The sequence below is a fragment of the Gobius niger genome (assembly GCF_951799975.1).
Source record: "Gobius niger genome assembly, chromosome: 3".
In the NCBI taxonomy this organism is placed as follows: domain Eukaryota; kingdom Metazoa; phylum Chordata; class Actinopteri; order Gobiiformes; family Gobiidae; genus Gobius; species Gobius niger.
In genome coordinates this window covers 25,414,842-25,436,832 of record NC_136854.1, presented here as the reverse complement: position 1 = coordinate 25,436,832, position 21,991 = coordinate 25,414,842, and the positions used below count along the sequence as shown (strand labels likewise).

General features: G+C 39.3%; 3 protein-coding genes across 4 annotated transcripts in view; 2 read left to right on the top strand and 1 right to left on the bottom strand.

Moving 5' to 3' along the window:
• prkcaa (protein kinase C, alpha, a) overlaps positions 1-12,882 on the bottom strand; it is an 87,319-nt gene extending 74,437 nt beyond the window's left edge. Inside the window, exons 1-2 of the mRNA XM_079554195.1 lie at positions 12,515-12,882; positions 11,574-11,605 (exon numbers count right to left, since the gene is read on the bottom strand). Of these exons, the coding sequence (XP_079410321.1) occupies positions 11,574-11,605; positions 12,515-12,675 (193 nt within the window). The 5' untranslated portion in view covers positions 12,676-12,882. The remainder of the gene's footprint in view (positions 1-11,573; positions 11,606-12,514) is intronic.
• A 426-nt stretch (positions 12,883-13,308) lies between these two features.
• LOC306961186 (beta-2-glycoprotein 1-like) lies at positions 13,309-17,304 on the top strand. 2 transcript variants are annotated; one of them, XM_079553818.1, is made up of 8 exons: positions 13,309-13,405; positions 15,300-15,479; positions 15,997-16,093; positions 16,176-16,252; positions 16,324-16,512; positions 16,582-16,761; positions 16,834-17,031; positions 17,114-17,304. In XM_079553818.1, exons 1-8 carry the CDS (start codon positions 13,354-13,356, stop codon positions 17,215-17,217), a joined length of 1,077 nt encoding a protein of 358 aa, XP_079409944.1. In that variant the 5' UTR covers positions 13,309-13,353; the 3' UTR covers positions 17,218-17,304. The 2 variants fall into 2 exon arrangements, with proteins under 2 accessions (XP_079409944.1, XP_079409943.1); XM_079553817.1 differs by lacking the exon at positions 13,309-13,405 and adding an exon at positions 15,148-15,228.
• Positions 17,305-19,196: 1,892 nt separating this feature from the next.
• On the top strand, positions 19,197-20,664 carry LOC306960484 (beta-2-glycoprotein 1-like; the record flags this gene model as incomplete). The annotated part of the gene is made up of 7 exons (XM_079552914.1): positions 19,197-19,209; positions 19,287-19,383; positions 19,543-19,619; positions 19,683-19,871; positions 19,942-20,121; positions 20,195-20,392; positions 20,494-20,664. 7 exons carry the CDS (start codon positions 19,197-19,199, stop codon positions 20,556-20,558), a joined length of 819 nt encoding a protein of 272 aa, XP_079409040.1. The 3' UTR covers positions 20,559-20,664.
• Positions 20,665-21,991: the final 1,327 nt, after the last annotated feature.

Genomic DNA, 21,991 nt, shown 5'->3' with positions numbered 1-21,991 from the left:
GTCGGGCCCTTGGATTACTTACTTCATAGAAGGGATCCTGTTCAAAATGTGACCTTTTAAATTTTGTTCCAAACTACTTTCGATCTCTCACTGTCCTGTTACAGTATGTTACAATGATCAATTGCAAAGCAGTAAAGTAATAAAAAATAAAGGTTGATGTTCATTTTAGTGAAATGTTCAGGTAAGGTTTAAAGTCACAAATAAGAGGCAAAAGGCGTAACTAAACAATTTAAATCTGAACTACAATAATTATAATTGGATACTAAATTATTTGTATTATGAAATGAAATGCCTTGAAGGGGAATCTGCACACATTAGTTTTGACTATGCAGTAAGGCTTTATATCAATATATTAATATTCTTAAAAACTACTTGAGTGTTTAGTTAAAAAATAAAACAGTCATTCATCAAATGTGTTAAAGTGTCCAGAGGTTGTAAAAGATGTTTGCTCCAGTATTTATAAGTTGAAAGGGCCAAAAGGAAACTGCATGAGATTTGTGATCACTTGGCAGGATGCAACGCATCTGCATGATCTCACTCACACCAGGCCTAGTGTATTATTGCCAAGCTACCAGAAGCTTCCTCTCGTTTCAATCTTGAGAACCTCGATATAAGCAAACAAAAAGACAGCAGCAAGACACTACATACAGGAGCTCCATACTTGAGCAATCTCAGAGGAAAATGTAATAAATCTACTGTTGTTGTAAGCATGCATTGAGGCACATAACAATAAAGGTTCCAGTCCATAATTTTGAAGGTGCATCTTCATGAATGTCTTTCCATTATCGTTAATTTATTGTTATGTCATACAGAGAGTCAAATATGGAGCACTTGAATCGTGATACAGTAACAGTATGCAACCAAGAGGGGAGTACGTCACCCTATTTCCCTTGACATGCAGGTGTCACTGCATGTATTTGGCACCCTGTCGAAGCTGTCCTGCGCTAAGAAATAAGCAAAATTTAAAATAATGGTGCTGTCCAGGTTTACATGGAGCTCAGCAGGAAATTCTGATTATGAAGCAATAACATGAGGTTATTTGAGGTGCCTTGTCAAGAAAAAGGTGTCAATTAAATAACACATCTCACAGTGTTGACAAATGTGTCAGTGAACACAGGCTCGAATGCCAAGATGCAAATTAGAGCTGTAAAGCTCAGTTATAACCACAACACTTCGCCCAAATGCATGGTGGGAAGTCAGGTGATAAATAATGCAGCAAGCTATGATGGATTAGATTAATCTTAATGCTGCTGGTCTCAATTGATTAGGCCGTAACAGGAAAAGTCAAAAAAGGGAAGAGTGCCTTTCGGGAAATTATTCCAGCAAAATCTCCCAGCAATGCCAGCATCTTGAAATTGTACAAATTGTAGGCAAGAGTGTAATTGAACAAAAAGGTGAAAGCTATGAATTAAAAATTAGTGGTTTTGAACAGAATGCCACATTTTGCAGTGCTGGCAACTTTCCTTAAACTGCAACATCTCATTTTAGAAAAAATGTAAAGGGTAGCACATCAGTAGTTCATATATCCAGACAGACATACAGACATGCAACATTTGAAGACACTCAACTCCCCTTCCTGTATCTGGCTGTCTCATGTCAGCTCAGTTAGCTCAATTCATTTCTCTGTGTATACAGTGGTGTGCAAAAGTTTGGGCACCCCTGTAAATTTTCATGATTTTCCTTTATAAATCATTGGTTGTCTGGATAAGAAATTTCAATTAAATATATCATATACGAGACAAACACAGTGATATTTGAGAAGTGAAATAAAGTTTAGATGATTTATGCAAAGTGTGCAAGAATTATTTAACCAAAATTAGACAAGTGCATACATTTAGGCACCCTTGTCATTTTTCAATACCTTTAGCACTAATTATAAGAACTCAAAATTGGTTTGTTAACCTCAGTGACCCTTGACCTCCACACATGGGTGAATCCAATCTTGAGAAAGGTTATTTAAGCAGGCCAATTGTAAGTGTTTCTCCTCTTTGCATCTTCTCTGAAGAGTGGCAACGTGGGAGCCTCAAAACAACTCTCAGATAAGCTGAAAACAATAATTGTTCAACATCATGGTTTAGGGGAAGGATACAGAAAGCTGTCTCAGAGATTTATGTCTCAGTTTCAACTGTGAGGAACATTGTGAGGAATTGGAAGACCAGAGGCACAATTTTAGTTTAAGCCCGAAGTAGCAGAAAAATCTTGCTGCAGATGGTGCCGCTGTGCATCGTTCGACTATTCAGCGCACTTTACACAAGGAGCTGCTGTATGACGAGTTATGCGAAAAAGCCTTTTCTCTGCACACGCCACAAACGGTGTCGCTTGAGGTCTGCTGAAGCACATTTGGACAAGCCAGCTTCATTTTGGAACAAGGTGCTGTGGACTGAAGAAACTAAAATAGAGTTATTTGGGCAAAGCAAGGGGTGTCATACATGGCGGAATAAGAACACAGCATTCCAAGAAAAACACTTTCTACCTACAGTAAAATTATCAGATGATTCTGGAGAACAATGTCCAGGAATCAGTGACAAAGTTGAAGTTTCGCCGGGGCTGGATCTTTCAACAAGACGACTAAACAAGCCAACGACTAAACACTGCTCAAAATCTACTAAAGCATTCATGCACAGGAACAAGTACAACGTTCTGGAATGGCCATCTCAGTCCCCAGACCTGAATATTATCAGCATTTGTGGTGTGATTTAAAGCGGGCGCTCCATGCTCGGAAACCATCAAACCATCAAGACTGAACTGGAGGTGTTTTGTAAAGGAGAATGGCCCAAAATACCTTACACCAGAATCCAGGCTCCAATTGGAAGCTATAGAAAGTGTTTAGAGGCTGTTATTTCTGCAAAAGGAGGATGCACAAAATATTGAGTTAATTTTTTTTTATGGTGCCTGAATTGATGCATATGCCTAATTGTGTTTAATTCTTGCACACTTTCCATAAATCATCTAAACTTTATTACACGTTCAAAAAAATACTCAGTGTGTTTGTATATATTGAACTGAAATTTCTCATCCTGACAACCAATGATTTATAAAGGAAAATCATGAAAATGTACAGGGGTGCCCAAACCTTTGCATACCACTGAAACAAACCTGTGGTTGGACAAAAGACAATGAACAACATAGACATATAACATTACACTATGAAGTTATTCAGCGATTCTTAAACTTTTATGGTTTTATGGAGAATGCCTGACCTTTAACCTGTACTTTTGTTGATCTAATCTGCACCAAGCCAGTGCAGCAGCTTTGCATGCACCACGCCTACATCAAATATGTTCTTTGCTTGTTTCTCCATTGTATGTGTCATACCAGGAGCTGACTCAGAGTCTTAGGAACCAAAGGGTGACACTCTCATGATTTAAAAAAAATGTGGGCTTGTAGATGCATCTCTTTTCGCCATAGAGTGCATTTTAATACCACTATTAGTGTGCAGCACATAGAAACAGGTAGTAGCAGTTGCACTTGTACTCTTTGAGTAGTTTCATCACAAATAATTTAAGATCTTAAGCTATATTATTTATAAGGATCAATACTATTCTTGGAGACAAAAACAATATTCTTCCCACTGTGAGACATATGATAACATATGATGTTGCGTTTTATCTTAAGAATAAAATTTGTTGATTTTGAAATATCAACATTTTCACATTATTTGGCATTTTGTTTGTTGAATAATGTCACTACTAAAATGTTAATCAGACTTTTTAGCTGAGTACTCAAGTAGTATTTGCGCCATAAACCTTTTTTGCTACTTGAGAAATTATTTGTATGACTACTTTTTATTTCTACTCTTACTCTTATTTCATCCAATTGTTCAAAAGACTTACATTACGTATAATGATATAACTTAGACTAATTGGTTGTCAGTTAGTATATGTCTATGTGACACCTGCAGGTAACTGGCAATAGTTTCAGGCAGGGATTTCCAACAAGTAGCTTGTTGGAGCTACCAGAAGCTCTCCAGTCATATTTTTATTGACCATAACATTCACAGGGAATGAAGGAAAAAGTAAATGAACCCTTGGATTTAATAGCTGGTTGACACTCCTTTGACAGCAATCATTTCAATAAGATGCTTCCTGTATTTGCAGATTAGATGTGCACAACAATCAGGATGAATCTTGGACCATTCCTCTTTACAAAACTGTTGCAGTTCAGCATAATTCCTGGGATGTCTGGTGTAAATTGTTTTCTTGAGGTCATGCTACAGCATCTCAATTGGGTTTAGGTCAGGACTTTGACTGGGCCATTCCAGAACAGGTATTTTATTCCATTCCATTTTATTCCATTTAAACCATTCTGAAGTTGATTTGCTTTTGTGCTTTGGGTCATCGCCTTGTTGAAGCACCCATGCTCTGTTGAGCTTCAGCTGTTGGACAGATGGCCTCAAGCTTTGTAGCAAAATATCTTGATAAACATGTGAATTATTTTTTACATTGATGATAGCAAGTTGTCCAGGCCCTGAGGAAGCAAAGCACCCCCACACCATGATGCTCCCAGTGCCATACCTCCCAGTGGGGATAAGGTTTTGATGTTGGTGTGCTTTTCTACTTTTCTTCCACACATGTCGTTGTGTGTTCCGCCCAAACAATTCAGCTTTGGGTTCATCAAACCACAGTATTTTTTTTGCCAGTAGTGCTGTGGAGCATCCAAGTGCTCTTTTGCAAACTTTCAAACATGCAGCAATGTTTTTTTTAGACAGCTATGGCTGTCTCCCATGAACCCCATTCTTGTTCAGTGTTTTATATATTGTAGATACAGAGATGTTGGCATGTACCAGTGATTTCTGTAAGTCTTTAGCCGACACTCTAGGGTTCTTTTTTACCTCATTGGAATTTCTACGCTGTGCTCTAGGAGTTCTCTTTACTGGACGGCCACTCCTTGGAAGTGAAGCTACAAAGCTGAACTGTCTCCATTTAGACAATTTGTCTGACCATGGATTGATGAACATCAAGACGTTTAGAGATGGTTTTGTAGCATTTTCCAGCTTTAAACAAATCAACAATTCTTAATTGTAGGTCTTCAGAGAGCTCTCAAGTGAGGCATGGTGCACATCAGACAATGCTTCTCAACAAGACACAATTCTTAACTAGCATGTGTTTTTCAGTGGCAAGAGCAGCTTTAAGCTACATCTCAGTGATTGGACTTCAGGATTGGCTCTTGGAGGATCCTTAGCCAGGGGGTGTATTTACTTATTCCTCGCTGTCCTGTGAATGTTTGTATGCTAATGGCCAATTAAAATATAATAACATGTAATTGTTTGGATGGTATTAGTTTAAGCAAACACTGTTTGTCTATTCGTGTGATTTAAATAAAGATTAGACCACATTTGACGACCAATTTATGCAGATATGTGAGAAATTCATATAATTTTTTCCTCCCACTGTAGGTAGCTTGCGAAAGGCATTCTACATTTATATATAAGCTTAATGGCTCACATTTTAGATACTTTTCTTTCTCTTCTTTCTTTCTCTAAAAGTAACTGGTTTAGGGTGTACCCTGCCTCCAGCCCATAGAGGCTGTGACACACTCCAGCCGTCAGCGGCCTCTAAAAGGAATATAAGATGAATAAACGCTCAAATGGAAGAAATAACAAGCACCATAAGCATTCCATTTAGAAGAATGAAGTTGATGGATTATGCAATTACACAGCTGCTATAAAAAAGAGAAAAAGATCTTCCCGAGACACTGTATGTGCCAACCCTATCTCTTCATTCGACATCAGCTAAAAGTGAATTATTCCTCTCTCTTGTCTGCGGTAAAAATAAACAGTGTTAATCAAATTGGACTACGGAAGGACTGATATGAAAACCACTTGAGCAAGGTGCTAGCTCAGAACGTATAAAAGACAGCTGTTAGCATCAAAGCCCTTTATAATGAATGAGCACTTGCTCTAAACAAGGCCTTTTTGAAGTAGCAGAGGAAAAAACAGATCAGACGAAGGCACAAACAAAGACTGAAAGGCCAGTGAGGTGCCGTGGATGACACCACAGATGCAGCGGGTGCAAGTCCATTTCGGACTCAGCACGTCAGCTGACACCAAAGCCCCAAGACAAGCAGGAATATAATACTGATAATAGTATGCATTTACAAAATCTCCTTCAATTTGACACTTTTAACATCACAACAGGACTGCATTTCCGGAAAAATAACCATAATTGTAGTCTTAAACAATTATTCATCAACTTAAAAAATATTTCTTTTCAAAGGGATCATTAAAAAGTGGAAATTATGTCAAGTATAGAACAAATAAAGTGCCCTGTAATTGAACTAAAACTGCCAATGAAATCTTAGAGGGGGCATATAACTTTAAAGAGGGGGTATTATGCTTTTTTCAGCCACATAGCACCAGTCTATAGCACACTACAATGATGACGAAACCTTCTGTTGGTCTGTCAATGCAGTAAATTAGAATAACTGCCTTGTATAAAATTGCTCTTTCAAAATGGAGGTAGCAAATGACTTGAAATAGGCCTCTGTCTCTTTAAGAACCTCTGACCCTTTCCGACACGCCCCCTCCACACGCTGTCTGTGGCATCACAACAACACTCTGTGTCTCAACAGTATTGAAACTACGATCGGTGCATTTTAATTTTTATTGTTGGAAAGGACCTACTGTTTATCACTTTGTGAACAATGGCCACACAGGATATTATTTGGAAACGAACCTTCCACACCGGACGCTTGGAAGGGGCTCTTGCCTGAAAAATAACTGCTGTTTGGAGGCTATCTCTTTGCTACTGCCATGCCCTATGGATCTCTAACTATACCCCCATGGACGACACCAGGATCTGCAGGAGCCCATACGATTCAAAGACGGACATTATCTCCGCAGGTGGACAATGGTTTTTCGAGGTTACCCCGTTAGCTTGTTATAATCGACTACAGCTCATTGTTGATGAAAAGTCTGTAATAAACCACAAATGTGTAAAGCCAGGCTCATTGTGTGATCATCGTAAAGGCTGCTTCGAGTAGTTGCCGGCTTTATTGACGTTATTTGTGCATAATATGCTGCCTGCTTTCAATGAATGTTGTGAAGGTGAAGGTTGTTAGCTTGTCGCGGCTAATAGTGCCTTAGCTCCGGGAGAAAACCACTCGGCTAAGACTCACTGTAGATGAAATGTGAGCAATAAACTACACAATCAACAAGCCAGGCTCCGTGTGTGATCATCATAAAGGCTGCTTCAAGCAGTTGCCTGTTTTAGTGACGTTTTCAATGCATAATATGCTGCTTGTATTCAGTGAATTTTCCCGTTAGCTTATCGCGGCTAGCTTGTTAGCTCCGGGAGAAAACCACTCGGCTACGACTCACTGTAGATGAAATGTGAGCAATAAACTACGAAATCAACAAGCCCGGCTCAGTGTGTGATCATCATAAAGGCAGCTTCAAGCAGTTGCCTGTTTTAGTGACGTTTTCAATGCATAATATGCTTGTATTCAGTGAATTTTCCCGTTAGCTTGTCGCGGCTAGCTTGTTAGCTCCGGGAGAAAACCACTCGGCTATGACCCATTGTAGATGAAATGTGAGCAATAAACTTCCAAATCAACAAGCCTGGCTCCGTGTGTGATCATTGTTAAACGGTTCTTTATGTGTGTGGTGGTTTTATTGACTTTATTTGTGCATATTTCTCGTTTTCACGTGATGACTCGAGGTTTAGCTTAGCATTAGCTTTCTCCGGAGGCTCTGTGCATCATCAAGGCCCAGCGCAGAACCAGACACTGAAATAAGTGTTCCTGTCACCGGTTTTAATCCTGGGTGTTTAGGTAACAGAAACACTGATGTGTGTCTTTGTAAAAGTCTACTGTGGCTCCGGTTCACAACACATGAAGCTAATCCTCCATGATGACTCTGTTTACATCTTAGGGCTAGACACTGCGGGGAGGGGGTTCTGCTGAGGAGCAGTGGTTGGTTACTCGGCTGGTGACGAAAGGTCGGAGGCGTATCCTGGAGGTCGAGGGCGTTTCCTGAAGGGATCAGGCGTTTTATCCCTAAAATGGCCGCCATCAGAGTTTCTACAGATTACTCGAAAATACGTGAATGTGCAAAGGCAACACTTCAGGCATGGTTTTAATGAGGGAATGACTTAATAACATGATGTAAAGCTTGAAAAAGTCGATTTTGCATAATAGGCCCCCTTTAAAGCACATGGCAAAGTTAATGTTTTTAATATTTTTTTTTCTCAATTATATTATCTTGGAATCATAAGTAAATGGTCTCAACTTATATAGCGCTTTTCTACCTACATTAGGCTCTCTCATTCATACACCATTGTACAGAGACACTGGGGGCAATGTGGGTGAGGTGTCTTGCCCAAGGACACAACGACAGTGTGCACTTTCAGGAGGTGGGATTCGAACCCCCGATCTTCCGATCATGAGACGATCCGCTCTACCAGCTGCGCCACTGTCGCCTCAAGTGATTTATTGTGCACTTATAGCCCTTATAAGCCAAAATGTCCACTAGTGGTCAAACAATAGAAGTCTCCATATTAACTAAACTAATATTAACTGCGCATTTTGAAGTGTGCCTCACAGTTTTGTATTAGCAAATCTAGGCTCTTTCACGAATACAAAATGAGACAGAAGAACACCGGGGGAGCAGGGAATGCAGTTCTGGACACTTGTGGTATTTACCTTCCCACACACTGTCAACAAAGGCCTTCTTACAACTGCTGTGAACTGTGCGTCTATGTAGGGCTGATTTATTTTACGCAGAATTGAAATCACCATTACTCAAACCATCGTTTTTTTATGTTTTTGCAAAACAATATAACTGCATTAGATATATTTCTAATTTTGGGTGTGAAATAATATATTCTTGGAAAACAAACAAAACTTAGGTTGCTATAGAACTGTAAAAGACGCACATGCCTATTATTCAGTAATTTGACATAGGTTCCACAATATCAAGTGACGACAACATTTGTCAGTGACAGTGGTAGTTGTTAGACAAAACAAGGCCAATCAATCTAATAACTAGTCTTAAAATCCTATTAGTACCTGTGGTGTGTGTGTGCGTCACCATCTCTCCTGAGATATTTGGTTCCACCGTTAACAAAACTCATTAGTTTCTTGATCTCCAGAGAACATTGCGACGCCTCTGGCAAAATCTAGTGCCGCACTGTCTGCCAATAAACGGTCCACTGTTTGAAAACTTTTACACACAAAAGCCACAAATCAGCCAAAAGAGAATATTGCATCTTTAGTACTCAATAAACCAGAGAGTAGTGCAATTTCCTAATACACAATATGAAATTAAATATTTTTAATTTAGAGGTTAAAAACGAGATGAAGAAGCCCATCATCGGGTAAAAAGTAATCAAGTAGTTTGACTGGACACAACATTACAACAGTAAGGACTTCACTTTGGGACTGTTCTGCAGAGATGATCTTGAAGGTGGCACTTGACACTGTAACACTAGGGGCTCGTCTAATGCACCAGAGCAGAATTACACTTAGCTGTGAATATGTTTAACCAGGACAAGTCAGGCAAAAAACAGGGCGATGCCGTCATCTTAACCCTGGATAAATTGTAATTTGGGTCAAATGCCAAATGAGCAATGCCAGCCTAGCACACTGCTGAGACTATTATTAACACAGGTTTAATGTAATGTAAATTGAAAGTCCATTTAACAGGGGTTCAAATTAGCCGGTTGCATTTCACCGTCAGTTGACTTGTGATTTGAGATAAGCTCTGGATATAGGTACAAGGCCAAAGCCATGAAATAGGACTCCACATGAAACAAAGCTAAAAAACAAACAATAGACAGTGTTCACAGTACAGATACCATCTACAAGTGGCTACAGTGTGAACTGTTAAATTTAACTAATACAACAATCCCAATATTACCACTATTATACAAAAAAAAAATGTCTTTTAGATCATAAAGATTACTTTGACTTAAGTACCTGTAAACATGGAATTGTTTCTTGCTATTAATTTGTTTTATAAAAACCTGACACTGACAGCATTTGTCTCATTAACATGCAGCCAGTTCAAGGGAATGTAAATCCCCAGCCACACAGGCTTTGCTAATAGATAATATCTGTAGCAGTCAATATCTTTTATGCAAATTAACAGGGACCATAGAAGTGTAAGAAACTGAGGCAGACCTCTGGGGGTTATGTCACATTCAATTTATCCAGACGTGACCCCATGCTGTTGACATTCTCCACAAAGAAGAGGAATTTATTTTCTAACTAAAAATTAATGTCATTCTTGTTACATTAAATGTCACTCCAAGCCATTGTTACCGCAGTTTACAATCTCCAAGGCCTACTCCCTTTAATGACCAAATAGATATAAGAAGGGACCTTTCCCTCTTTGACCATGCGCATTGCGCAAATACACCATTAAGAATATGGCCTCCATTTATTATTGATGGAACAGGTGAAATATATTGATAAGGACGGCTTTACAACATACGGTAATATCCTCATTAAAACATATTTAATGATATAGCATCTATGTAGATCCACAGTATCAGCCCAGACTAAAAGGCTCCTAATGTAAAAGGAGCACACATAAAGATGTTGTGAATTGTGTCACAACATCATTATTGCCCCATGTGCAGCTTAAGGACAGGGGCTCCTTTTGTTGTCTTGTGTAAACAAGTGGAATGTGGAATCACTTCTTTTCTAGAGAAAATATGATACTAAACATAAAACATAAAGATATTGTAAATCAGCGTACACACTTTAATTATTCTGTTATAAGAAAACACTAGTAGTTAGTAGTACACTGCAGCTTACTGCATCAAAATCCTTAAAATCAATTGTAACTCACTGCAACATCCTATCAATCCACTGTGAAAGGCACAGGCAATACGCCTGTGAAAGGCAATACGCAGCAGTCCATCCCTCTGCAGCAGCAGATGCCCATATTCTATCTGTGCAGTGTTAAGTGTTACCTGCGCATTGGCCACCAGAGTGAGACTTTGGCAACCTTTACAGTTTCCACATTGCAAAGGAATTTCCACAGTCCGCACTGAAGCTCAAAATAGGACAGTATGAAGAATGTCTTAATTTTAATTGCTACACTGTTTGTGATAAATGTCCCAAAAATGCTTGTCTTGCTTTCACTGTCAACAGTTTTATGGAAAAGACACGTACATCAACAGCTCTAAATCAGTGTTCTGGATCAAAAAACAACACAATGAACAAATTAAAGCCAAATCTGATCTACAACTGTAATGCTCACCAATTTTTATTGCACTCACTGGCATAAACGTCTCATGATTCATCAGACATTAGTCTTCATCAGCTTGAAGTCAGATGAAGGGCTGACGCCTGAAACGGTACTTCCGGTGAGAGCAATAAAAATGAATGAGTACTACAGTATTACAGTTGTGCAGATATAGTCGAAAAAAACATTTTTTCATTACTTTCACTGTCTCTCAACGTACATAAGTTTATGGTTGTCTTTGCCTCTGACATGATTATTATAATCCGTTATGCCAAAAAACATTACCTCAATTGTGTGTAAACAAATATTGTCTACTATAATCTCTCTAACAGTAAAATGTGCAGGAAATAGACTGGATGACTAGAATAGACTGCATTTTTACCTTGGCACTGGAATCCTTGCTTTCCAAATCCCCTGAAAATGGAAGAAAATGTAGTTATTAAAATCATACATTTAAAATACTTTGTTTTTTAAACAAGAATTGTGCAGATATTATAGCACCAGACATAAATTTTGAAAGCTTGTCAAATCTTTGTAAATACTAATGTGCAGTGCAGTGCATGCAAACACTGCATAATGCAGGAAACATCCTTTCCAAATGTAAATAGTTTGCACAAAGGGTTCAACTTGTCACCAAGTCTGTCTAGAAGTAAAATACTTAAAGAGGCAAAGCTCTATGTAAAGAAATACTCCCCTCAAACAAGATATAAACTGGGTGTTGCCTGTTTACACTTAGGGACATGTTTAACGTTCTGCAAGTCTCAGCTTATATTTATAAAACAAACTGAACAAACCAGTGTCTCCATCCTGCACTCATCACAATTGATATTCCTACTCAATTTCAATAAAAACAATGCCAAGCAGTTTAGAAGGACAGAGTATTTCCAGATCCAAGAACAGGAAAAAAAACGGAAAGAAAAAAAAAACAGAAACAACATTGAGGATTGACATTCTGTACCTGTTGTATGTAACCATACCCCATATTACAACAACTGCTGCTCTCTGTGCTCATAATAATTTGATTCATTGCCCCAGTTAACAACAACGTAACTCCTCCCATCTTATTGTCGACTGCAAAAACCAAAGCTCTTCTGTCCTGTATACTGAAGGTGTAGCGCGAGTTTGACAACTGAAAACTTTTCAATCCATTCACGTGACAGAAAAGGCTGCTTCTGAAAGTCCATAATGTACACAGTATATGTAGTAATTAGAAAGTTGTAGTCGAAGTTGTGTTACATCATCGTAGTGCACTCCGTGAAAGACTTCCAACTTATCCTAACATGCAACAGGCAGTCGGGGCTGGGACACGGCGGGAATACTTACCATATGAAGTCGGTGCAGTGACTGCAGAAAGTCGGCTGCTTGAAGAACCGCGCTGTGAATTTGTGGTCCTTTACCACATGGACGTTCTTTTGCCTCAGTGCACCTTTCCGAGCAAATCTGTTGGCCACGTCCGAGGTGGACGAATCGTTCACGTCAGTCATGTCTCCAGATGGGGTGGATGAGCGCCGAGGGTACGTGCGTGTTTTTGCCGGCGCTGTTCAGCCCGTTTCACCGATCAGCAGCTGTCAGTTCAGAAGCAGCGGAGAGTTGACTGCAGTCACTGTCCCTATGACTGAGGGCTTTCCCTGGCCGTCGACTGGCGCTGACTGGGCTGCTCCGCTGACAGCGCTCCACAGCGTCCGAGACACGCACTCAGCTCATACTACTTCCGCTTCCAGCCTGAAAGTAAAAGCTCTCGCCTAACCGATATCTGCATGATCCGATTAACTCAATATCTGTCAATTATAAGGTGGTTATCCGAGAGGTTGAACATCGATGTTACCATAGAAACATAGACTTTTTTCAAACACGTCACGTTTTAGAAAAGGGCCCCTCGGCCTGCCTCATCGGTGCCTCACATCTCTGCATGACAACACATACAATTAACGCATTTTTATGGTTGCCCGGCCCGTATCAATATTTGAAGACTATCAACACTGCTGATGCTTTCTTAACTGTGTTTAATGCATTGCGCCCGTTTTTTAGGCCTAGCTGGGCCTAAAAAACACTGTATTGAAAAGGGTAAATCCGGTTGAGGGTTGTGTAATCTTGCGCAACTTGCCTTTGCTGGAGCGCTTCCTTTCAGTGACTGGAGCTGATGTCACGCAACAGGAGGCTGGATGAAGGGAGAGGCTCGCTCGGGTCCTGGTCCTACTATGGCGCAGAACCCAGGTTTGCGGCGCCCCTAGGCGGAGATTTGATGGACTGCATCATTTGCTGTGATGGTTATATTCAGAGGCGTGCCAAAACAGTCTTTCCTGCGGTGGTCAGTGCTGTTACATTGGGTTGGCACCAGGAGTGGACCATGTTCTTTCAACAAAGTACTTTACACCGTGGCGCAGCAGGTTGTGCTCGTGCTTCAGATTAAGAAGGTTCCTGGTTCGGTCTTCGGGCCTTTCTGTGTGGAGTTTGCATATGGCAATTAACATTCAAACCCTGTGTTTCCTCTTCCACTGAAAACATGTAGGCTACAATAGGCCAGGATGAATGTGTGCACCCACGCTTGTGCGGAGTGAATGTAAATCGTCCCATGTAGGGGACACTGGGGTAGTTTGTCACCCTTTTTTTTGCAGCGTTCACTGCTCATCAATCCCACAAGAGACCTGCATTAAATGAAAGCTTGAACCTTTGACTTGAAGTTGACCTCACTTCCTTTTTTCTATCATATTGAGATAAATAGTTATGAACCGTCAAACACAACCAAATCAACAATGTGTCCCATGTGCAGGGCAAGTTGTCACAATGTTTGGGGTTGGTTGTCACTATTGTTTTTAATGGAGTTTTTGATGTTAGCTTGAAATGTTATAAACCTTAGTAACATTTTTGCTTTTTGAGATAAAAGGACAAAATTCGTTTTGAAACAGTTGTAAAGCAAGGCCATGTGTGTTCATGACACTCATTTGAACTATTGATTTTTTAATTTTATTTTTTGCAAAATGCTCTATGAGTTGTGAAATGTACAAAAATGAACTAACTAATGTTAAAATAAAGTGATCAGAAAAACATATTAGACACAAAAGAAAAAAACGTCCCACCATTTATACCCCATATGACAAATAACCCCTCAGTTTTTGTGACAAATAACCTCGAGTGTCCACTGTACAAAAAATGCAAGCTTGTTAAAAAAAACGACTTAAGCATGTTAGCTCCAAAACGGCTCAAATCAAACCTAACATCTCTGACTTTCAGATCAGTGTCTTTTATTTATGGCACTAACAAAAGGAAAGCTCTCACTACAAGAATAACCCAGACAATAAAGTTTGAGAAAAGGCATAAAAACAATTAAAATGTGTCCTCTCCTCAGGTCTTCAGTGAATGAGAAAATTATTATTGGAAGAAGAATATATATCAGTACCAGCGTACAGCGCCCTCTAAGTGGTTATAAACAGCAATGTGATAAATTACCCCGTATGACAAATAGCCCCGGTCTCTGCTAAAGTACTTTGTGACCGTGTCTGTGAAAAGCACTATACAAATAAAGTTCTTCTACTCCTTTAAAATTAAAATATCAGAGCCTACAATGTCATGGTCATTACCCTATATTTCTAGAGTTCAACACCCAACGTTATCATGTAATTCTTAAAACCTGGAGTGCTGTGCGCTATGTTGCAACGTTGCTATATGGCCTTTGTTTTGGATTTATAATAAACTATAAAGAAAAAAGAAGCCATATGTGGATGTATAAAAAGAATAAAGTTGGAAGTGAAGCAATTCACTAAAGAACTCAGTTACCTATCTGGTCGAGCGAGTTTAATATGACTGTGCAGACAGATATTGGCCTAGTATTGATCCACTTTGAGTAAATATGCAGAAGAGAAGACCTTTGGGCTTAGTCAATATGAGCAGTTGATTGGCTCACACTGTTTCAAGTCAGATAAAAACTTCTAACGTTAGTGTTCTTAGAGGTGGTTCCACTGTAAAAAGGATGTCTCCTACTTGGGCCCTGTTGCTCCTCTGTCAGCTGCTCATATGTACATCTGTTTCCTCCAAAAAGGGTAAATGTGCAAACCATGTGGTGAATAACAGTAAGATTATTTTGGTTTTGCAATTTATGTTTTTGTTTTAGTGTGTGGTCGCCCTCCTGTGACTGATGGCATTGAGGAGTCTGTCCTTAAGCGAGTGTACGAAGTGGGTGAAGAGGTGACGCTCACCTGTGAACACGGATATCTGCCTTCGACCCCGAGTCCACAGAGGATCAGCTGCACTGGCACCGGGGAGTGGACACCCTCAAATCTGGCTTGTTCTCGTGAGTTTACACAGAACAGTGAATAACAAGTTAAATTTGGCCATGCAACATTGTTATGTAATCTTTGGTGTGGGGGGAAATGTGGTAAATGTTTGCTAATGCTACTTTAGACAAATTAAGTAGGGTTGCACGTTTTGGAAAGATAGCCATTCTAATTATCTTTTTGTTGTTTGCAAAGAATATTGTACTGCCCAAAAGTTATTATGCTCTAACATAGTGGTTCTCAAGCTTTTCACATCAATATTTGACCTTTCAGGTAGCACCAGGCCTAGTTCAAGATCAAATCTGGACTAAACAGGGTCAAAAATAGGTATAAGTTGGACTAATTTATATTTAAACTGGGTGAAAAGTCTAAACCATGTCTAAATTCAAAAATGCATTACGAACGCATAAATGAATGAAGTCTAAAATTGCAGCTGATGATGCAAAGTGCCAACTGAAGAAGCCCAAATACCACCAGTGGCACAGGTACGATCGTTTGAGAACCACTCCTCTGACGTGAAGTTTCCTTTTATAGCCAAGATGTGTCCAATCCCCAAACCTCTGCAACCTCTGGCAATGGGGCGGACTGAGGCCCCATACAGGACTATTCTCAACTTCACCTGTGATGATGGGTAAATACGCACTATACAGTCAAACACACAAAGCAATCAGACTGTGGCACGACTTACTGTAATAGGCTGTTGCTTTTATTAGGTATGTCTTGTTGGGGTCCAATAGTAGCAGCTGTTTACATGATAGCACTTGGAGCCACCCCCCACCACTTTGCAAAGGTAACCCACAAATGAGATTCTTTTGACTTGTGATTCTTTTTTTAGTAAAAACAAAAAATGATCTATTGCAGCGGTGAACTGCCCATTGCCAAGGCCACCTGTAGATGGCAGAATTGTACACGACAGGACGCCATTTACTGCTACTAATGCAATTTATGGCCAAGGCTGGACATATGAGTGCAACCCGCCTAAAGCCCCAAGTTATGAGAGAGGGTCTTGCATGGCCGACGGAACAGTTACAGAGCCACCGACATGCCAAGGTCAATCATCATAAATACTCTGCGCTCAACTGAATCAATGTGAACAAACTCCTCTTTGCTTGATCTCAGATGTGAGCTGCCCCATTCCTACTGGCATTCCCAATGGGGTCATCTCTTTCGCTGTTATGAAGGAACATCGCTATAAAGAAATGGTCCGCTACGCCTGTAATGAAAACCATGTCATGGAAGGTGAGGCCGAGGTGCAGTGCAAAAATACTGGGAACTGGTCAGCAAAGCCAATCTGCAGAGGTAAGCCGTCTTCACTACACCATCATGCTTTGAAACTGAGCAATTCTGAAATATGTGTTGTTTTCCGCCAAGCTCCTTGTCAAGTTGGCATCAAGCGAGGCCGTATCTTTTACAACGCCAAAAAGATCTGGATCGAAGATTTCCGACCAAACAGGGTCCTTCATAAAGAGCCAGTTGTGTTCTACTGTAAAAACAAAGCAGAGAAGTGTGGCTATCCTGTGGCCAGTGTCTGCAATGATGGGGTTCTCCCTACCCCAGAATGCTTTGAGGGTGAGCATCAGTTATCACTTGCACCGTTTAAAAAAAACACATTGTACTTGAACATTGTATTATTTGTGTTCTTTGCCTTTAGAACCGGGAAAAATTGAGTATAACCTCAAGGCCAAAACTCTTCCATCGGAAATCCAAATCTGTACAGCGCCTCCTACGTCAACAAGCACCGCAAGACCTGCATAACAAGGAGAGGAAACCCGAATTAGCATTAGGCCTATAACTATTCTTCTCATAATAGTAGGTCATTACTAAAAGTTAAATAAAGTTTCATATGCTTTCATTTGTCACTTTCTTATCAGGTCCTAACCATCTTCCTATTAAGGGATCTTTGGGATACATAAAAATAAAATAAAAAACAACAATTGACTAACAATTGGTTTTATATTGACATTGCAGTAAAAATGGTCCTCAGTCCATGGGTCATATCTCAATCATAAATATTTCAATCACATTTTTACCAACTGGCTGGATGCTAATAGAGTTTTTAACAATATTTAACAAACATTTGTATCCACATTCTTACCTATAATATATCCAAAATACAAACGTCACAGAATCAATACCAATATCTTAACAACTGTTGAATAGACATTATCCCAAAATAATGCAAGTTTAGGACAAAACATAAAGACATGTGCATAATTTATATTGTTATAGGGGTTGAACTCTGGACACATATACAGTACATGCCAAAATTTTGGAAACGCTTTATTTATTTACATTTATTTGCTTTTTCATTTCAAAACTGTTCCTATGGTAGATTCTCACCGAAGTTGTTCATTTATGAGTGAACACATAAGGAATTGTGTCGTAAACAAAACATTTTTTGACATGAATTCTTCCAAATCGCTGCCTGTTGCTTTGTTTACTGCTTTACATTTTCAACTTTTGCTCAGTCAGCTTTACAATGTCGTCACAGAAATGGTTTGGACTTCTCAAACATGTTGAAAACATCTCAGAAGACGACCTTATGAAGCTCATGGAGAACATGCCAAGAATTAAGGCCAGCAGTTTTGAAGAATTTAGAATATAAAACATGTTTGGAGTTATTTCACCTGTTTTTGTTTCCTTCATAATCCCATGTGTTCATTCATAGTTTAACGCCTTCAATGAGAATCGTAGTGTGTTAATAATGTTGAAAATAAAGAACAGCCAAGACATAAAACATGTGTCCAAACATTTTGGCCGTACTGTATATACGTATATACTGTGTTTAGCTGTAATTTTAGATGGAATGAAGAATGTGATTATATTTTTCCAGCAATGTTCCCTGTTCTTGAATAATTTGAATTCTCCAGATATTTACCCATTCCTCCTTTGAGAGAAAATTCCAAGATGTGTTTTTTTTTCCCATTTCTGCTTTATGCCAAAGTGTTGTAACCTCTCTTCCCCATTAAATGTTAGTTAAGAGTTCATAGTTCAATATTTATTATAATGATATACACCAATAATCCTCTGTGTCCCCAAGCTCAATATTACATTGTGCTTTCTAATTTTTAATAAAGCGTTTTTAATTGTTTTTGCAGATGTACTGAATAGGCCATGCTCTTTTCCAAATAGGTCAATGTTGAAAAAGTGCAACAACACTTGGATGCTGTTTCGTAATACAGCTGTACTAGGGCAAAGTCTATTTACCAAGCTTTCTATTTCCAGTAAAAGTCACTTGAGACAAAAGATAAATAGCAAACAGGAAATAGCAATAGCTCTTGTCTGAGCACAATTGGGGAACATAGGCAAAAGGAGGACGACGCCTGAAGATCAGACAATGGAGCTCACTTGGCTGCTGCTCTTCTCATCTTTATTTTTCAGCATCGCAACAGCACAAGACGATGGTATTTACAATTTATCTAAGGTTTTGAGAAATTATTCAGCACCATTTTTGTAATAGCTTTATTTGTAAAAGATTTAATGAAGAGACGTTTGTTGCTGCAGAACTTTGCCCCAGGCCTGAACTTGGTAAAAACGTTAAGATGGAGAATTTGCAGCGGTTCTTCAGTTTTGGTGCGGAGGTGTCACTCACCTGTAAACCGGGCCACAGACCCATAGGCCCTCGCCGAATAGTCTGTCGAGACACCAAAACATGGACAAAGACCAACTTAAAATGCATACGTAAGTCATATATACTGATTATTAAGACAATTGTCAACAGTTGTTGATGGTCTATGGCTTGTGAAGGTTTGACGTTTTTAAGTATAGGCCTGGATGATGTATGACATACTTCTGTTGATGTTTGTCCTTGGTGTATTCTGCAGCTGTGGAGTGCCCACATCCCGATCCACCACTCTATGGACAATTGCACTATGAAAATGCACAATATAACAGCACTGTCAACTACACTTGTGACGAAGGGTAAAGGCACTTATCATATCGGCTATACACAAGCCACGACCATGTGTGTTGAGCAAATACTTCAGTTTGAGTGCAAGTTGTTGTTAGGGGAAATGGATGAACATAATCTTTTTATTAAATCAAAACCTGTTTTGATGATGAAATTGCTGCATCTTAAAGGTACTTCCTGACTGGAGCCAGCAGTGCTGTGTGCCTTGTTGATGGAACATGGAGTGCACCAGAACCACAATGCAAACGTAAGTCACGTGTTTAAAATATAGAAATCTGTTAGAGCTACAACAAGGGTGTTTTGTCTTCAGCGATTTCCTGTGGTCCTGCTCCAATTCCACAATTTGGCATGATTATTTATAATAAGATTATCAGAGTTAACAATATCATTTATGGCACCACTGGAACATACAAGTGTCGACCTCCATTTGCACTATTTGGCAAAGAGACCGCAGAGTGCACTGCCACTGGCCAATGGACCGAGACGCCACAATGTAAAGGTATGGACATGTGATACTCATGGTGAAAAGAGAATAATATATAACACAATATATGACCTGGTATTTTTAGAGGTGAGATGCCCTCCTCCAGAGAACATTGAGAATGGTTACAAAGACGAACCCAGCCAAAACTTAGACTTTGGCTACGACGCAATAATCAGATATGGTTGTAATGGTAACTATGTACTGGACGGAACACAGATTGTTTGTCAGAAAAATGGGCAATGGTCTCAAAAGCCATCATGCAAAGGTAAGATATCAAATCCTTATCCATATAAAAACAGGGGGAAAGTGCAATAGTAAAATACATGTCTGATTCACAGCTCCATGCAGCATTGATATAAAAAGAGGAAGGATCCTGTATAAAGGAAAAAAACTTTGGATTGAAGATTTAAAACCCAACAACGTTTCGCATGGAGAATTTGTCTCGGTGTACTGCATGGATGCAGACCGTAATTGTGGATATGAAGCTTTAACCCAATGTCTTGATGGAAACCTTCAAATCCCTACATGCTTTGAGGGTAACTCAATGACTTATTAAAAGTTATTCTGTAATAATAATAATGCTGTATATTGCTGTTTTCAAAATGTGCCTATATATATCTTTTTTGTTATTGTCCAGAGCCAAGTGCAGCGCTGTACAGCATGAAATCTGGATCCCTTCCATCTGAAATTCAACAGTGTTGAAAAGATGTGAAATGGCTGTATGGAAATCTATCTCCTCAGTCAGAGCACTTTTCTGTTTTGTAAAGCCATTTGAGGGTATTCATGGCTGGTTTGTCACTTTGATGAATGTTCATTAAATTACCTTGTTCTATGTTGTACTGTTCTATTGTGAACCCTCACACATTCTACATATCTTTTAGTTTTGGATGGATAAGGGATGTTAGAGGACAAAACTTTGGCCTGTCCCTCCATGGTTATTCTTTGCTCCAGCTGTTGACTTGCCGCTACAACAGGCTTTGAAGAATAGGTTTTTGATAGGTACGAACATAGTGTTGTACAATAATATATAAATGGGTCAAGGATCCAAGCAGTGGAAGGACAGGCGCTGCAGTGAACACATATCACGGTATTAGCATAAAAAATGATAGGAAAAGGAAAGCAAAAGGGAAAAAATGGATAATGTGGGACAATTTCAATTGGCTTTTATGATAATTGTTTATCTTCTTATACATGTTAATCCTTGAGATGTTTTCTAATAATATCAAAAGCAAATAACTTGATATTAATAACATTTGAGGACACACAGTGTGACACTCCAAGTGGTCATCGAGCACTTTCTCAACTTGCGTCGGGACCCACAATCACCCTGGGATGACAAGCCGCGACCAGAATACGTCTCAAGAATTGTTGATTAAGCATTGAAAAAAAAAGGCCAAAAAAGGTGAAATTATGTTAGAAAAAAAAAACAGTTTTTTGAACATACTCAAGTCTTGATCCTATACTTTCTCTGTACATAAATAGCCTATCAAAAGAAATGTTTCTGGTTCTGTGGTTCCTAAAAAATCAAATGAATCAATTTGTACCATCAGTATCACGTAATAAAAGCCACACCGCGCAACATTTCACTCAATAAATACAATAAAATACAAGCATTTATTTTCTTACAGATATTTTTATCTTTGAAAAAATCCCTAAAACTTCCCAAACAAGCCTGTGTGTTTGCTGTGAGCGGCTCAGCTCCTCAGATCTGACCAAGTTTTAGGCCTGCATAAACACATTGATTCATTATTTCCATAAGCCGGGGCTTCAGTCACATGATCAACTAGTTCATGAAACCATTACATTTTAATAATATGTCTATGAATGAAACACTGGTTGTTTGTTCACACACTTGAATGCTCACTTCATTTGGCCCATCACTAGTGTGGAGAGGAGGAACAGCCTGAAGAGGTCATGAAGCAGGAAGAGACTGAAGTGTTAAAGGTCTGTTGGGGGAGGGAGGGAATCAAAAACTATGTGGGCTTTGTTTTCTTTTTTTATTTGAATCTGAATGGATTGATATAATCCAAGATTGTTAACGTTCTCAAAGGCATATAGTAACACACTCGATACAGTAGGTGGCGGCATGCGCCTTAGTTTGGCTAACAGTCCGCCATGAAGAAGAAGAAGAAAAG

Coding starts and splice junctions, on each gene's coding strand:
- LOC306961186 (XM_079553817.1), top strand. CDS start 15,159: ATGTCTCCTACTTGGGCCCTGTTGCTCCTCTGTCAGCTGCTCATATGT. Junction 15,480..15,996: donor CTCAAATCTGGCTTGTTCTC/GTGAGTTTACAC, acceptor TTCCTTTTATAG/CCAAGATGTGTCCAATCCCC. Junction 16,762..16,833: donor AGCAAAGCCAATCTGCAGAG/GTAAGCCGTCTT, acceptor TTTTCCGCCAAG/CTCCTTGTCAAGTTGGCATC.